This window comes from Osmerus mordax, chromosome 27 (genome assembly GCF_038355195.1).
Source record: "Osmerus mordax isolate fOsmMor3 chromosome 27, fOsmMor3.pri, whole genome shotgun sequence".
Classification (NCBI taxonomy): domain Eukaryota; kingdom Metazoa; phylum Chordata; class Actinopteri; order Osmeriformes; family Osmeridae; genus Osmerus; species Osmerus mordax.
Window position 1 is genome coordinate 1,003,143 of NC_090076.1, and position 14,195 is coordinate 1,017,337.

At 40.1% G+C, this 14,195-nt stretch overlaps 1 protein-coding gene across 3 annotated transcripts in view; it reads right to left on the reverse strand.

The window, feature by feature from the left end:
* stil (STIL centriolar assembly protein) overlaps window positions 1–14,195 on the reverse strand; it is a 76,106-nt gene that overhangs the window by 10,798 nt on the left and 51,113 nt on the right. For all 3 annotated transcript variants that reach the window (XM_067230668.1, XM_067230667.1, XM_067230669.1), the window contains 2 exons: window positions 6,981–7,113; window positions 4,567–4,729 (listed from right to left, as the gene is read on the reverse strand). In XM_067230668.1, coding sequence (XP_067086769.1) covers window positions 4,567–4,729; window positions 6,981–7,113 — 296 coding nt within the window. The remainder of the gene's footprint in view (window positions 1–4,566; window positions 4,730–6,980; window positions 7,114–14,195) is intronic.

The window sequence follows — 14,195 nt, forward strand, 5'->3', positions numbered from 1 at the left end:
CAGAGGTTAGGGAGATGGCAAGACTAGGTGTCATTGAGCAGTCAACCAGTGCATGGTCCAGTCCGATCGTATTGGTTCCAAAACCTGACGGCTCACTAAGGGTCTGTAACGATTGTAGGGCCCTTAACGCGGTCTCCCATTTTGATGCCTACCCGATGCCACGGGTGGATGAGCTAATAGAGAGGCTAGGGAAGGTCAAATTCATCTCCACTCTTGATCTCACTAAAGGCTACTGGCAGGTTCCGCTGGCTCCGCTGGCTCCTGAAGACCGCCACAAGACTGCCTTTGCCACCCCAGATGGCCTCTTCAAATACGTCCGGATGCCGTTTGGCCTGCATGGGGCGGCCGCAACGTTCCAGCGCCTGATGGATACCCTCCTGCGACCCCACCAGGCATATGCAGCTGCCTATATCGACGACGTGGTGATTCATGCAGAGGAGGACTGAGAGGATCACTTGATGAAGGTACGGGCTGTGTTAACGAGTCTGGAGGCAGCAGGGCTGACTGCCAACCCAAAGAAATGTCACCGTGGCCTGAACGAGGCGGAGTACCTGGGGTACACTATAGGAAGCGGACTGATTAAGCCACAGAAGGCAAAGACGGAGGCGGTGAGAGAGTGGCCGAGATCTACCACAAAGAAGGCGATCCGCGCCTTCCTAGGATTGACGGGGTATTACAGGCGCATCATCCCTAATTACGCGACCATAGCAACCCCGCTAACAGACCTGACGAAAAACGCTAAGCCAGTACGGGTGGTATGGACGGACGCTACGGAAAGGGCTTTTACTACCCTGAAATCCTTGTTATGTACAAACCCTGTGTTGCCTGACTTTAACGCCCCTTTTACCGTGTTTACAGATGCCTCAGATACGGGGATAGGGGAGTGCTGTCGCAGGGAGAGGAGGCGCATCCCATCATATATATCAGTCGCAAGCTTTCCGATAAGAGAACGGAAATATGCCACTGTGGAAAGGGAAGCCTTGGCTATTAAATGGGCGCTGGAATACTTGAGGTACTACCTTTTAGGAAGGAGTTTCCGCCTAGTCACGGACCACGCCCCCCTAAAGTGGATGACGGGACAGAAGGACTCCAACAGTAGGGTTACGAGATGGTTTCTGGCGTTACAGCCGTTCAAGTTTGAAGTCGTCCATAAGCCAGGGAAGTTGCATGGGAATGCGGACGCGCTGTCTCGCCGTTACCGTTAGAGCACGGCTGGCGCAAGACCCTCTGGGTCTGTCTTGGTGGGGGGGTTATGTAAGAGGACATATGCCTGCTACGCCCTCTACGGGGGGTGAGGCGGAGTACAGGCGTCGCCAGAGTGACCAGGTGGGGCGAATCATGCTAATGACTGTGTTTGTACCCTGAAGGTGCTGGCTGAGGCTAGAAGAAGGGAGGAAGAAGGACGGAGTAGGGCGAAGGAGGTCTCTCCAACGTTATGTGTTATGATGTGTTGAAGGAAGAACGCACATAAAAATACAGCATTTTCTTTATTTCGAGCCGCGTCTCTGGTTGTTTCTTTCTTATTACACTGTCACAGTGGAGTCATATCATACAAACGCTCACAATACAAATTCATGTACCGTTCCACCCCTAGTGAGAACACGCACATATCTAGGAAAAGTCAAGAAAGCCTGGAATTCGATTGAGTGCGAAGATACTATTTTCTATTTTCTCTTCACTTGCTCGATGAGCCATATCTGCGAAGTTTAAATATCAGGGTGCCGCTTGACAAATTCCTTTTCTACAGGGGGATTAGAAAAGCTCTTGGTGGAAATCACTTGTTGAAAATTCCCACTCTTTTCTTCCTGACCTAGTAAACTGTGAAAACCTTTCAGGCTGTTTGGAAGGTGCCATATCCCATAACATCCCCCCTTCTAATGATCGATTGGGTAGTGAATCAATGGATTTGGTCCCTCAAGTTCCCTTCAATGTATTGTCTACTCAAGTCAAGTTACCGTCAACATTCCAGGCAATACAATGCTTACACAGCTCTTTAAACACCTCAAAAATAGACCTACATTTCCTTTAGCTTTTTAAGATCTTGTAGAATACTCATTTACTTATTTATGGTAACTCACTCCACTCATTTATACCTCTCAATATTTCAGAAATCCATTTATTTGTTATGTGTAAGCTATTCTTTACAGCAGCAACCCAGTCATCCCGTTTTTATGTCCCATATATAAATATGACTAAATTACATCCGTTTGAACTTTAACCAAATCTGACAATGGGTGCCATTGGAGAAATGTCTTATTTTCTGATACAAAAACGGAATGATGAAATGTCAAAGTCTGTGAATGGCTTAGTAGGATGAGACGCAGTGCTGATGTGTGAAGGGTGGTGGATTCGAATTCAGTCAGAGGTACAAACATTTTTTTTAAAATTCTGACAGAAATTACAGTTTCAAGTCTTCTGGTTAATCCCAGTGTAACTATCTGTCAATTTTACAACATTTTGCAATTTTGAAGGAGGAATCCGCCATTGCTGCTTGCAGCTATATTTCATTGTTGATGTTGTAGTGTATAATAATAATAATAGAAGTATTTATAATGCATTTTATATTAACTAAAATCGGAAAGTGCTACAGGTTAAAAGCAAGAAAGGGCGAATGAAATGTAATAAAAACAATCATGTCGACCAAAAAAAGGAAAAGAGAAAAAAGAAAAGAGAAAAAATAGAAAAAATAGTCAATCAACAAAAGGCTCTGTTAAAAAGGTGGGTTTTTAGGCCGCGTTTAACAGCTTATGCTATTGACGCTTCTTTCTCTCCAGCTCAGAAAGGTAGCGTTACCTCTAGGTAGGGCCTAGCGTCGTCTTTGTCTTCCATAGCTATTACCTATAATGTAACAATAGTTATGGGCTTGAAATTGTGATCATCGAAATTGCTCCTGAAATTGTATCTGTGCAACCTCTAAATATATGGGAGCATTTGTGCCAGTGCAAATAATCGTTATCGTGCGACCTGTTTAAATTAAAAATGTTTGCTAATTAGCCTTCTGCACAGTATGTGCCTGCTCTACCGTTCTATCCAATGTTACATTACCATTTAAACTTAATCTTTACGTTATTCAATACAGATTTTAGGTTTAAATTTGCCGTCAATAACTCCTTGTCACTGCGCTCCGTTGTCACATGACAGGGAGCTAACTCGCGCTCAAAATTTTAAGAGCTGAAAAGTCTAGAATCTTTCAATGGGGATTTCTCTTCTTGAGCATTTCAGGTTTACCAACATTCAGATTTGTTTCTTCAACTATTTTCATGTAAATCACTTCATTTGAAAGTTTACAATCTGCACTTTCATAATCTGTGACAGAGAAATTTGATTTTTAAGGAGCAAAAGAATCTTAGAAAACTGTGAAATAACCTTTTAAGGAGTAGCATCACGTGAGCAAAAGAAAGTCACTTCGCATATTTGTGATTCGAACATAAATTGAATATTTTCCGTTAGACAAAAACTATGCGACAAACGCTTTAGTATGGATTCGGAATGTACAAATTAGAAGGCTACCAAGTAACACTAGCATGGTAGAAGAATAATGCTGGGTAACACCGGTTCAGAAAAATTATTTGTTATTAAGCTGTGGGGATTGTTGGAAATATGTGGAACAGCTAAGGGTTAAGAGCAAGAGTTTCAGCAGCAACAGAGTTTTCCTTGGCGACAGCTTCCCAAGAACGTAGTTTAAAATGATGTTACAGCTAAATAATCTTTTTACTACACTATTACACCGCGTTCCCACTCTAGAAACTTTCCCCAGGAACTAGGGACTTCTGAGGTCTAAATTAAGTCTAAATTAAGTTCCAGGTTAAATATTTTCCCCTCGCAAAGTCCCTTCTTGGGAAGTGGTACTTTTCTAAAGCCAGGAAATTTTGGGGTGGGACTTGGATATGGAACATGCTGATTGGTTGAGTGCACGCAGCATTTTATTTCTACCACCATGTTTAAAAGTCTAATAAGTCTGCAGCGTACAGTTTATGATTTGTCGCGTTGCCTCTTTTCCAGTGTTTTCTCAATTACCTCTTTAGCAAAGCAATACATTACAATCAACAGCAGCACAGCTTGAATCTCCTCCATGCTATGTTGTTGGTGTTGCAGTGTCGCACAAATATGTCTGATGCTTTGAATGACATATTATTGTTGTATAGTCTTTATCGCCCCCTCCGAGACTGGAAGGAGCAGTCGCGTGCAATCATACGTCAGCAAACTATTTGCCGAGTCTTTGCGGTATCTTAGACCACTATGAAAACGCAGACAACAAAGGTGCGGAGGAGCCAAATGGTCCCTTGAAAAAAGTTCAGACTAATTGTTCCGGCTAATTTCGGTTGCAACGCGGCTTTTGAGTGGATTGATTACAAATTACTTTGAATAACCATTAACTGCAGTGTTAGCAATTCACTAAATATTTTGGTTAGGCAAAGTTTCCCAATGAAAGGCAACACACAGGTATACCTCTCAAGATAGCAATGCAGTATGCTAGAGGTACCTGCAATGCTATTGTGTTAAGTGTTGGTAAGCCACCTTCAGAATGTTGTGATCTTGGTCAATATAGAAGCAGTGTGCAAGCACCTTTGCATCGACTGGTTTGAAGGTGAACCTGACACATGTTGCTCCTTCATGTCTTCAAGTATGTTGGCATCAGGGACATCAGGGTCAAAGTCTGCATGCCAGTCCTGCTGTGAGCACTCTTCATATGAAGGAACATCTGGGTCTCCCCAAAAGAGACTGGCACCTAAAAATTGTGGGTGAACAATTAACACTTAACGTTATCATATATTTAGCCTTTGAGGAAAATAAATGTTTTCACAGAATATAACAGAAGAACTTGTCATAGATACTTTTAGAATGACATAATTTTGTTAAAATGGTTTTATACTTAACAGACTTTATACATGACAGACTTATCTAACAACTTCACCTACACTTAAGAGCTGTGCATCACTACTTAACACTAGAAACACTGAGCAGGGGTAATTTTACCCCAATGAAGATATGTTTTTTTAATCTTGGCACTCAAATTCCAGGACCCTGCTTTCTTGACTTTTCCTAGATGTGTTATCCACCCAGTATATATATATAAAATAAAATAAATAACATAGCTAATTTAAGGCTATTTTGCTCATATTTTGGTTTAACATATTCAGTATTATTTTTATTCTATATTATTTTATCTATCGTATTTTATTTTATATTATATTGTATAGCTCTGCCAGTAGTTTATTTTATTTTGTTGTACATTTTCTTTTTGTTCATTATGTTTAAATGTTCACTGTATGCACCTGCACACCAAAGTAAATTCCTTGTTTGTGACCACTTACTTGGCGATTAAACACAATTTTGATTATGAATTGCTGCCAGCTACGCATTCGGACATTTCTTTCCCTGTCTTTCAAAGCTGCGATTTCGCTTTGGGTTCCCTTACACAAGTCTGTCATTCAGACAAAGATTATATAGCCTAAATAAGATTTATATGTCTAGCAAAATAAGTATAGTTTACTAGTGCTGTCAGTTAAACGTGTTATTAACGGCGTTAACGCAAACCCATTTTAACGGCGTTAAAGCAAACTTTGTAGTTTTTTTCACATGCTGTTGCAACAACTACTGACATTATAAAAACTACAACACCACACCGGCTCTAGCGAGAAACAAAACAGCAGACACGCCGCACACACTTGTTTGGGCTTGCGAGCCGGCTAAAGAGTAGTAGGCGAGCACGAGACGCCAAAATGGATGCCAATAAGATTCTGAATGGAAAGTTTACTTTTAAAAAGTTGCCAAATGGTTCCATTGACAAGACCAAGGTGATCTGTGTGTTTTGTCGTTGTAAACTGAGCTATCATCGCAGCATGTCCAGTCTGAAATACCACTTGATGGCCAAGCACACAGCTGATGCGAATTCTCCGCCCCCACGTCAAAGCCAGGCGATTCCGATGTTGTTTTCAATTTAAAAAAACTTTGCACCAAGCAATCCGATCCACTTTTCCATGTTGATAAGAGCATTAAAATGAGAAAAAATAATGGGACAAAAAGAAATCAAGGGACATTTAGAATAGATAAAAATGTGCGATTAATTGCGAGTTAACTATGACATTAATGCGATTAATCGCGATTCAATATTTTACTCGTTTGACAGCACTATAGTTTACATATAGCCTATAATTATGTGCAAAATGATGACATCAATATAACTGAATTCTATGAAGTGCATTAGCTGCACTACAATGGGCATTTGCGTGTAGACGTGAAGCACAATTCTTGGGCCTATGTCATGACATAGCGGGATCAATAATTTTAATGGTAAAATGCAAGTATGTTTTATAAAATGGATAAAGAATAATACATTTTGCATATATTCACACATGGGCGAAACCAATCATTATTTGACGGATAGTTTGCAACAATTTAGCTAATGGTAGGATAGTACCAGCTTTTTCCAGTATAACTATCTAATTAGACCATTGGATGTTTATGATGTCCATGCGTGTTTATACTTTTGACTGTCTTTAAAATATTTATAATGTCAGGCTACTATAGACCAACTGCAATCTAAACCACGTGTGAGACATCCTTTAGCCAATAAATTACATTTGCTGAATGATTGAAGGGCTAGACAACAAACGTTCTAATTCAATAATCACCAACTAACAACAAGGAAATGAATGACAGATTGACAAACAAAAAATTATTTTCCGACATTGCCTTTGCTATCTAGTGCCATCTAGTAATCATTACGTGTCAGTAACAACATCCCTGTCTGAAGACTCAGGGGTCATTTGACTCCTAACCGTGCTATACGTAGTGAAAACTGGCTTGGCGTTTGTAGTTTTAACATCAGGATTTGCAACAGACTCAAAAGTTAAATTACATACAAAGCTCTTAAAATGCATTTCCAATAACAAATATAAATTAATTTAAGATTTTTGTACGATCGATTTAGCCAAAATGAAAAATTATAATGCCTTACTAAACAATGTCCCAAGTACCTGTTTCTACAGCAATGTTAACTTTATTCAATGCAAGTTGTCCAGGAAAAGTCTGATTGCTTTGAATGGCTGTCTCTTCTGTGGATGGCAATTGGCAGACCGGCTTCTCCTGACACTCTAGTAGTTTTCGGATCTGGTATGTGGAATAATTAGACAAACAAGTCAACAGTCAGTTAACTATTAATTTACACATAAGACAGTCTTGACATAGTTAGGCAAATGTAGCATAACACATAACATGTGTATGTGTTTAACAAATACTGATGATCTATCCTACCATAGCAGAGTTAAACTAGACAAATTATTATTTTACAAATAGGGATACCCATGCAATTGGTCAGGAATCAAGACTGAAAGATTTCGTTATTTTACAATATAGCCTTAATGCACAAAGGAATCTTTCACATTTTTCAACACACATTACCAGGACTGATGTGCGATACCTGATAAGTTCACCAGAATACATGAAGCAAAAAGGTTTTCCCTATAATTATGGCCAAACACTACTTATATATTCACTAGGGCTGTTGAAGTTAACGTGATAATGCGTTAACGCAATCTCACTTTAACGCGATAAAAAAAAGTGCCGTTAACGCAGGTTTCTTTTTTACCCTGAACTTGTTTTATGGACACTGTAGTATGTGACTACATGTGTTAAATTTCCATTTACATATCCAAAAAATATAACAATGTGTTGTATGTAGAGTCATTGTGATCCTTGAGGAAACTAACATGGGGTCCAGCAAACCATTCCTAAGTACCGTTGTACTCCCGGAACAAGTGCGTCTTGAGCCTTTATATAGATGAGCTGCGCGCTGACTGGTTGGTTTACAACGAGTGAAGCTGCGGAGCAAAGACGCAACATGGCCAACAGCACTCACTGAAACAACGAAGGTGGAGACTTGAAATAAAAACAGACAAATAAATCTATTGTGTGTACACAACACTGTTTTCAACAGATTGACTAGATTCATTTGAAATGATTACGTTAGTTGTTTCCACATCTGTTGTCGAAGCTAACAGGATCGCCTTAGGTGGGTAACGTTAGCACTACAGCTTAGCAAACAAACCATCGTGATTCAACTCAGCTTCAGTTAGCTCTAGCTCTCTTTCTGAAAAATAGATCTGGACAAACATGTATCTTGAATTGTAGATTTACATGACAACATGGGTTATTTATTTGAATGAAACAGTCAGGAACATGAAATAACGTTATCCCCATTGCCAATAAACCATCATCACACATTCTACCTATGCTCTTGCGTTAGCAAGCTAAACTAGTTTACATGCCTACGGTCTAGGTGTTTTCACTATCTAGCGTTAGCTGTTCTTGCGTTAATAAAAAGCAGATGAGCTAGAGTCTAGCTAACATTGACTCGACGGGCATGGCTGACGTTTGTCTATACCGTAGCGTAGAAGATCCCTGTGCAGTTCGATCCTCGACACATTTGCGCGAACCATTTCACCAAGGACGTTTTGAAAACCTGGGACAATGTAAAGCAGGATTTTCTATGAAGCTGTTGCTGAAAAGAGGTGCGTTCCGACCTTATGTTCATCACAACCGCAAGCTATAGTATGATTTTGTCGGTAACAGTTATTAGCAATGCTAACGTATCCTGTATCTAGCACCTGCCTTTCTCCAGTTCTTTCAAATAGATAATCTAGACAGGTGTTAGCAATAGGCTAGACAGCTAGTCTAGCTAGAGTAATTTGCCAAGTAAGGTATGTTGATGTGTTTAGAAACGTATTTAGCATTCTACCTATGCTAGATTCAGGAGACATTAGCATTGCTAATAGGCTAACTGTTAGCGACAAAATCATACTTACAGCTTGCGTTTGTGATGAGCATACGGTTGGAACAGCACCTCTTTTCAGCAACAGCGGCTTAGCAAATCCTTCTTTAAATTTTCCAAGGTTTTCATTCAAAACTGTCTTTGGTGAAATGGTTCGAGCAAATGAATAAATGAGTGTCGAACTTCACAGGGATCTTCTCATAGAAAAACATCAGCCATGCCCGTCGAGTGTCTGGTTCCTTGGGAAGATTATGAAAAGTGTCAGCATTCCCAGTACATCCTGGAACACTGCATTTACGATGGTCCATTTTCAATATTCTTTAAAATCTTTCTAACTTTCTCCTTTGTTGTTCGTGTGGAAGTACACAGAGCAGCGCGCAGCTAAACGAGTGTCTGAGATCCTGGGCCAGAACACCAGAGGGCTGGTCTGTATGTAAATGTTTGGGCGTGACAAAGGTGATGCGGAATTTGTGACGTCACAAATTCCGCTTTTTCAAAACCGATCGTTTTACAGCTGCAGTTTCAAGTTGTGAGATTTAGATAGGAAAGAGGTGTCAATGTACTTTGAGGTTCACTGTAAGTCCATTTTACCCACCGAATTGTCGTTATTCAACTATGACAAGGTAAAATCGGTTTTCCAATCAATGACCCCTTTAACTTAATAAACAATTGTAGTTTGCAAATAAATCTATAGAGCACAACCATACAACAGAACTCAGATAAGCTCGGAAGAAACAAAGCGCAAAAGAATAAATTAGTCAAAAGCAAAGGCAGTTTATAAAAATATTTGAATATTTGAGTTCAGTGAGTGGTGATTCACCGCAGTATTGAGACACCAGATAACCTCAGCGCGCATCGTTGATGTGACGCCCATAGCCAACCTGATGTTGGTAGACGATATGGCAGACGATGGGGCAGAGGTCGCTGTCGTAGCTGTTTTGACAAGTTCAGCTGTCGTGTTGGGTAGTGTCGCTAGTGGAGCACAGAAACTGGCGATGAAACTGCTCTCTGCGGCCAACGGTGGCCTTGTGGCTAGCACCATGCATGTGGGACTCGACAGCGTGGATGCCCATCGAGGCTATACGCTAATATTCTTTTTAAAATATGTACAGTAGCTAAACCTCACGGTTGTTTTCAGCGACAGGCTTCAGTCCGCAAATTTAGCCTACATTTCCCCATTTCGGAGTCTGTTTGGCGACGTGGAGGCCGACACATCACCTAACCAGGCATTTCGCAAAATACATAGTTTATAATAAATAGGGAGGAAAATAAATATATTAGTGGTGGGCCGTTATCGGCGTTAACGCGCTGCGTTAACGTGAGACTCTTATCGGGCGATAAAAAAATATCGCCGTTAATCTATTCTCAAAGTTGGGTTGGGAGCTGGGTCTATACTACGCAAGCTATGATGACTTTTACCTTCATATTTTAGCGCGGATGTATACCTAGCCGAATTGCACTGTAGAGGGCGAGAACGAGTCTTCGAACCTGTGTGTATGCCTTGTGTATGAAATTATCACATCAAACGTGACGTGCTAACATGGATGCAGCTATGAAGCCGCCTGGTTTGCTTCAAGGAAAATGTATTTTTAAGAAGCTTCCCAATGGAAACCTGGACAAGACTAAGGTTGTTTGCACCTTGTCCTATGCTGAATTAGTTTACTGTAGGAGTTCTTCCAGTCTCAAATACCACCTAAACGCAAAGCATCCCTTAGCTAATGCGGAAGATGCCGGGCCAAGCACTGATGTAGCGCAGGGGAAGAGTCGTCGTCAAACTACGATGTTTGAGTGCAACCGAGGCAAGCCCGTCAGCACAGCTCTATCAGCCAAGCTAACTAATCTAATAAACAGTTGATAAACACAAGTACATCTTATTGAACATAATTTATTTTCATCACCAATTATCATAGTAGAACAGCTTTCTCAAGCAGTTTGTGATAAATTTTGGAAACAGGAGATGAGCTCCTGGTCTAATGCGCCACCTGGCTTGAGAAACCCGTTCTCAAAGACTTACTTTTAGTCATTATTTGGGTAGCACACATTTTGAATGCCTTCAGCGGAATTCAAATGAGCCATTTTAATCTAGATTAACGCCAAGATTACAGTGAGATTAATCTAGATTTTAAAAATTAATCTATGCCCACCAATATATTCATGCATACTTTGAGTCAAACGTTGGACAAAGCTTGAACAAAATGTAATACCTCATAAAATCGGGATTAAGACTTTTAAATACCTTTTAAGGGCCTTAATCTTCCCAAAATGGATTGATCAACTTTTAATACTTAAGACCCTGCGGTTACCCTGTTATTACTTACACCATCCAACTATAGCAGGCAAAACTGGCCCTGATGTTTTATTTCATTGTTTGTTATTCATCTTTTAATTGTTATGTGGTATTAGACTTGTTGTAACTTGTTTCCATTTGTGATTAGTCTGTTTGACACCATTAACGTGTACTTTTTCTGTTCCCAGGGGGAACAACGATGTGAATCGCTAGAAGACTGAATCGCGATTCAAATGGCAATCGATTTTTTCAGGTAACTCTGTAAAGTATATATTTTGCAGGTGTCCTTTTAAAAATCTAGTGCAGTAAGAGTGCAGTACTGCGTTTGAATTTATGCAATAAACAAAGGCAAATGAAACTAAGCGTAGTAAGGAAAGTAGAGATATTCTGTTTCGTTATTTATAAGTGAGTTTGTTTTTACAAACGATATTCAGCTGCTTCCAAAGGTGCTGGCTAGCTAACAGAAGAAAAATATAAAGTGGATATACTTTGAGTATAGATGTGATTTTGTTACAAAAATGAATGTGTTTACTGATGTCAAAACTGCGCTGTATGGTGAATTAGGCCTACAATTATGACAACTGGCTCAACCATTGTGCATGTAATGACTTCTGTCATGAACTAAATGTTTAGATGTTTGTGGTAGTAAAACAATTTAACAGAGAACCAACATAGTACATTTTGACATAACATAAGCAATGTATAAGGTACGAAAGAGCAAACAAATGAAGGCTACATAATCATTTGCATGAATGTAGGCTACCACAGCATTGGCAATTTGACTAGAATAGATGTGAAGGTTAAACAAGTATTTCAGAGATGACAGAGAATTTTAATTGTGATCTGAGAAATATAAGTACTAAAACCACTGAGAAGAACTGTCATCACCAGCTGCATCACGGGCACTGCACTATATTCTATAATTCCAGAAATCTGTGTCACCAACATCATTGCGGGCACTGTGCCCTATAATTCCAGGAATCTGTGTGTGCCACCAATTTTAATCATGGGCACTATGCACTATCTATAATTCAAGGAATCTGTATGTGTGTTTCACTGACATCTTAAATCACCAACTGCATCACAGGCACTGTGCACTAGTAGTTATAAAGGGGAGAATTAAAATGTGCATTGCCTATTTCGAGTGGGTTTACCCGCGTAAAAAAAGAAAATTGCATATATTCATGGGTTTCAGTCACGTGACTTTTGTTGCGGCCGCCATCTTTAGGACCAATTGGCCTGTCCTCGGGGGTCTCCTCAGTGAGAATGGATGATGTCGCACACGAAAATAGCACACCTTACCAGCGATGAAAAGCAACAATATTTTAATTAGATAAATACTTGCGTTTTTATCCTTATTTACTGACAAGTGAACTGCTTACTCCACTAAAGTATAGTAAAAACCAGCCAAATTTGACGTTTGCTGACATCTATATTTACCTCGTCCACAATCCTTCTCCATACACCGGGGAAGCCCTTAAGGCATTTAAAAGCACCAAAGCCTACCGCTACTTCTCATCAGGATCCATTAAATAATAATTACTGCCAAAATTAATAATTCTGGAGATGAAGAAAATGTTCTTGATCATAGGAATGGTCAGTGGCAGTCTGTTCATCAAGCAATATTAACATTACACGAATATATAGTGTTTATATCACTGAACTGCCATCAGATTCTGTTGTAATATCAGTCATATCAGGCCACCAAAAGAAAAGTAGTTTAGCATACTAACGCCACTCCAACAAATAGCAACCCAACATAATTCAACCATATAACTGTAGCCGAGGGTTTTATATATAGGCCTATATATGCTAAACTTAGGTTTGGGCTTTAAAATAAGGACACAGGCTTCCAATGCCCCGGCGGAACCAAGACGGTACTGCACGTCTCACTTATTTAACTCACTCCGCCAGACCGTCAGCACAATGACTCCCCTTGTCACAATGAAAGGTCATAATAAATACCTTACATAACTAACGTTACTAATGTAAATCTATATCAACGTTATTCTGGACATTTGATATAGCTAATGCTAGCATCTAATGCTAGATGTCCAGAATAATGTTATACATGCTCAAATTTTAAATTGTGTTCTGTAGGAGTCCAGTGATCCCTCTTGATTAGGGATGGGGATCGTTAATTTTGATCGATATTGATACAATTTTTGAGACTGCTTAACGATCCGAGTCTTTATCGATACCATACTTTTATGGGGTGAGCTTGAGCTAACCACCATCTAAATGGTGGAGTCAGGTGGCTGAGTGGTTAGGGAATCGGGCTAGTAATCTGAAGGTTGCCAGTTCGATTCCCGACCATGCAAAATGACGTTGTGTCCTTGGGCAAGGCACTTCACCCTACTTGCTTCGGGGGAATGTCCCTGTACTCACTGTAAGTCGCTCTGGATAAGAGCGTCTGCTAAATGTAAATGTAAATGAATGAATTTGGCAAATGTTAAACATATAGCAGCACCCACACAACCCACGCCACACTTTATGTTAACAAGATTACTGAACAACATTTATAACAATAACTTAAGTAAAACTGATGTCAAATAGAACAATGGGAATGTGTTGCTCTCAGGTGGAGGCTGGATAAAAGGAGCACATATTTGCACAATGGATCCTGGCTCTGGCTAAATCTACAATTGTCCACTACAGATGTACTATCCACAACCTGGATGACTAACTAGTATAAATGACTGTGATTGGTTGGTTGACAAAAAGTGACATTGACAAACCGTCATTGTTCAAGACTTTATGAAAAGTTTAACACGTTTCAACAAAAGGCACCTGATCTCGCTAAATGACCAGCTAACCAAACCAAAACCTTCCTTATCTCTATTCCTATTTTGTTCCGTCTCTGTTATTGTTTAACAAGATGCTTAAGCAGCCCACAGAGCTATGCTCCCGGTGACTATGGTTTGAATGATCAGCAGCGGGGCGGGGGAGGCTAGTCTTTACTCACACACTGACTGTGCTCGTAAACTCGCGCACGCATCAAATTTTAGGGGCATAGGCGAGTGAAATAGTTGCACTGTAGAGCCCTGGCTCTTATTATTGAGGCTTATTATTGTCAACGATGGATACTTGCTACGAAGTTGGGGTGCGCTGACTGCGCTCACCATGCAAACTTGG